This window comes from Ammospiza caudacuta, chromosome 17, assembly GCF_027887145.1.
Source record: "Ammospiza caudacuta isolate bAmmCau1 chromosome 17, bAmmCau1.pri, whole genome shotgun sequence".
Taxonomy (NCBI): domain Eukaryota; kingdom Metazoa; phylum Chordata; class Aves; order Passeriformes; family Passerellidae; genus Ammospiza; species Ammospiza caudacuta.
Genome location: NC_080609.1, coordinates 546,284 through 550,040, shown reverse-complemented (window position 1 = coordinate 550,040; position 3,757 = coordinate 546,284). Strand labels below are relative to the sequence as shown.

The 3,757-nt window shown below is 47.9% G+C and overlaps 1 protein-coding gene across 1 annotated transcript; it reads left to right on the top strand.

The window, feature by feature from the left end:
* Window positions 1–202: 202 nt before the first annotated feature.
* Window positions 203–3,336, top strand: LOC131565474 (serine/threonine-protein kinase PAK 1-like). The gene is made up of 3 exons (XM_058816373.1): window positions 203–336; window positions 1,668–1,805; window positions 3,179–3,336. The coding sequence occupies exons 1-3, from the start codon at window positions 214–216 to the stop codon at window positions 3,269–3,271; spliced, it is 354 nt and encodes a 117-aa protein (XP_058672356.1). The 5' UTR covers window positions 203–213; the 3' UTR covers window positions 3,272–3,336.
* The last annotated feature ends 421 nt before the right edge of the window (window positions 3,337–3,757 follow it).

Sequence of the window (3,757 nt, the reverse complement as noted above, 5' to 3'; positions counted from 1 at the left end):
AAAACATGGGGGGATTTTTAAAGTCGCCAATGCCAGGAGATTCAACAGAGCAATTTCAAACTTCTGCCGGGGAATTCTTTTGCTTGCTTTCCTAACTGCACAGAATTCAGATAAAACCAGTATTTTGTTTTCTCCTCAGCTGATTTTGGCCTCGCTACTCAGCTCACCCCTGAGCAGAGCAGACGGTGCTCGGTAACCGGGACTCCTTGGTGGATGGCGCCTGAAGTGGTGACAGGTCAACCATATGGCCCCAAAGTGGACATATGGTCTTTTGGAATTGTGGGAATTGAAATGATAGAACAAGAACCTCCTTACTTGGGCGAAAGTTCTGGCACGGTAAGGAGCAAATACTCACTGATCCCACTGTCTTTCTCACCTCTCCCATGTCCTGTGTGCCACTGGACAAAATCCCATTGCCATCTCCTGGAACTACTTCCACCAAGGTCCCCTCCTACAAATGTCCCTGCAACACATCAGCATCTGCTGGACTTTTGGTTGCATCAGTGGGGGAACTCAAGCCTTACCACATGCAAACAAACTCCAAACAAACTCCATTCTCACTCAACACTTTCCTTTGGGTTAGTGGTTCCAGTTCTTTTGTCTGTGTAGATGGCCTTAATAACAGGAAAAAAGCATCTTAAAAGTGTTGTTATCTTTCCAGAAATGAAGGAAGGATACCCATACCCAACAAAGTTTATAAAACCGTGGTCTTTAGAGAGGAACCTAACCCTGTGTGCAGTTTCTTCTCACTGGAAAACATGGGCATGAGGGTGTAATGCACAGTCTCTTCTGCTTCTTGTGCAGTGCTGCTGAAACACTCAGTGACCGTGTTTCTCTCCTAGCCCAAGCAACATTCTGCACGTCACCAAGCCAGAGCCTGGTGATGTGGAGAGCCTGCCAAAACCTCCTGTTTGTTTCCTGGCACTTTCTGTCATGGGCCTACCATTAATGCATTGACTTGAGCAGCCAAATGACTAGAGGGTTTCCATAGGGATGGAACCTCTCCTTCTTCTGACCTAGACGATTTTTCTTTTGCTGCAAAAATGGGAAGCTGAAATTTTCAGACTGCTGAGAGACAGAGCTGCAGGTGGCTCCTGTGTGCCCAAGCAGGCATTTTCATCCCAATACATTTGTGCAGGCATCTTAATGTGTCTGTGTTGAAGAGGAGATTGTAAATGTTTGTTTCCCTACCTGGGTATTAACTGATGGATTTTCTTTCTTTTCTTCCAATTCCCATTGTTTTCAAGAACAGCACAAAAAGCTTGATGAGTTTTGTTCTAGGGCACGTGCTCTTAAAGGACCAACAAGCACCGCAGAGATGCCTTTCATGTACTTACCCTTCAAATTAGCTAGTATAGCAAAGTCCCTCTTCCAAAAACCATCTCAAGCTGGCATGAATCCTCAGAGAAGCAAATGTCCTTTTGCTGAAGTAGTTCCCACTAACTAGGTCAGGCAATGAAATCAGCTGCCAAGGCAAGATCTGCAGGATGGTGGAAAAGCTGTGGCTGCATCGGGGTTTGGGTTTTTGGTTGGTAAAGGAAAGTCATCTCTGGGTCTGTGCCAGGGCAGAAACTGCCACTGAAGAACAGAGGTTTAAAAAAGGGATGTGGGAGAGCCTTAGAGATGTGAAAGCAGGAGGTGGAGCCTGGTGTCTCCTTTCTCTCCAGGCTACATACCTGATAGCCACAGTCGGGACTCCACAGCTGCGGCAGCCCAAGCTCCTCTCGGCTTTGCTGCGTGACTTCCTGAGCTGCTGCCTGCAGACAGACGAGGAGCAGCGCTGGTCTGCCAAGGAGCTCCTGCAGGTAAAATGTGAAGGGGCTGCAGGTGAAACAGGCTCTGAGGGATGGGCTCCTCCTCCACTCAAGCCCAAGGCAGCAGATGAGCCCCCTTCCTCCTCACCTCCACTCTTGCTGCTCTTCAAATGAAAATGGTGAGGAATCCTAGACTGGGCTGGGCTGGCAGGGCCCTGTAAATGTCCTCTGGTGCAAGTGTCCTGCAGTGAGCAGGGACATCTTTAAAGAGATCAGGTTGCTCAGAGCCCTTTGCCACCGGAGCCGGAATGGTTGCAGGGATGGGGCTCCTACAAGCTCTTGGGGCAAGCTATGCCAGGGTCACACCATGCTCCGAGTAAACAAGTTCTTCCTTAGACCTACTCTGATTAGGTGCCCTTAGTGTTTAAAAATATTTGTGCATATCCTATTGTAACTGACCCTGTTAAAAAAGATGTCCCCCACTTTCTTCAAAGCCACTCTGAAGTCTTGGAAAGTGGCAATAAATTCTCCCTGGGGCCTGTCCTTCACAAAACTGAATAACTCCAGCTCCCTCTGCATTTCCTGTGAGGAGAGGTGCTCTGTCCTCTGACTGTGTCTGTTGCCCTCTTCTGTGATTTGGTGGAGTGTTCAGTTTTATCTAATGGCAAAAGAATTGAAGTAGAGCAATGCAGGGTACAGAGACATGAAATGGTGGTGGAGGAACCCAAGGAAGCCAGTCCCAGCCTAGGGGTCAGAGATTTGGCTGTGGGCAGGAGGGGCTGTGGGGGGCTCACTGTGAGCCTCTGAGGGGCCCTGATTTGTGCCCCCCAGCCCACCCTCAGAGGTTTCTGCCACGCAAACAGGGACAGCTGGGAGGGACTTGTCCCAGCCCCATCTGCTGCCTGGCACGCTCAAGCAGACGGGAACTGTGCCAGGGTTATTGCCAGGTTGTGTGGCAGAGAGGGAACTGCAGGGCCCAGTGCCACTGGGCTGGCCCTGCTGGGAAGGAAGGTGCCATCCAGCACACGAGGGGCAGGGCATGGAAAGGCAGACACTGCTTTCTGTCCCTGTGGGAATCAGCACAGTGCCTGTCTTTCAAAGGCAGGGACCTATGTGAGTCATTGGAGTTTCCTGAAAGGAAGAAAACCCAGGGACAGAAAGCGCCATTTCTAGAGCACTGGCAGGGCAAAAATCCCAGCATGATGAAGACATCACAATAAACAGATGAGTGGGATTCTGGGCCAGGTTTGCCTGTGATGGCAAGGTCTTGCACATTGGGGATGACTGGGGAGCAGATGGTCCCATTGCTCCTCTTTCTGGGTCTTTCCAGGAACTTGATGTATCCTGATTGAGTCCCTGAAGCAATGAGCTTGGAAAGTAATGGTTCACTGTTCTTTGTTGTATTTTTTTTTTCCGGTGGACAGCATCCATTTGTAACTTCAGCCAAGCCACCATTCATCCTGGCACAAGTCATCAACTCAGTGAAGAAGACGAATAATCCTAACCCTAAACTCTAAACCTAAAACCTAACCCTAACCTTAAATGCTAACCCAAACCCTAACCCTATCCCTATCTCTATCCCTTACCCTTTCCCTTACCCTTTCCCTAACCCCAATCCTAAGCCTAAACCAAAGCCTAAACCTAAACCCAAACTTGAACCTAAATCTAAGCCTAAGCCTAAGCCTAAGCCTAAACCTAAGCCTAAACCTAAGCCTAAGCCTAAGCCTAACCCTAACCCTAGGAGACGAGAACATAGCAATCATGTCAAGATGTTATCTCTGTTACCAATTTAGAGTAGGATTGTAGAGTAGGGTTGCTAAAGAGATTTGTAGCATAGAATTATAGATTAGAGTTGTAATTAATAAAGTTTCTGAAACATCAACTCACTTGGAAGATTCTCCTTCTTCTGACCCCTTCAGAAAATTCAAAATTTTTTTCTGAATTACCAATTGTTTTTTATTGGTACTAAGTCACACATATGGCTTTTTTTGTATGGTTTCATA

Coding starts and splice junctions, on each gene's coding strand:
- LOC131565474 (XM_058816373.1), top strand. CDS start 214: ATGGCGCCTGAAGTGGTGACAGGTCAACCATATGGCCCCAAAGTGGAC. Junction 337..1,667: donor TGGGCGAAAGTTCTGGCACG/GTAAGGAGCAAA, acceptor CTTTCTCTCCAG/GCTACATACCTGATAGCCAC. Junction 1,806..3,178: donor CTGCCAAGGAGCTCCTGCAG/GTAAAATGTGAA, acceptor TCCGGTGGACAG/CATCCATTTGTAACTTCAGC.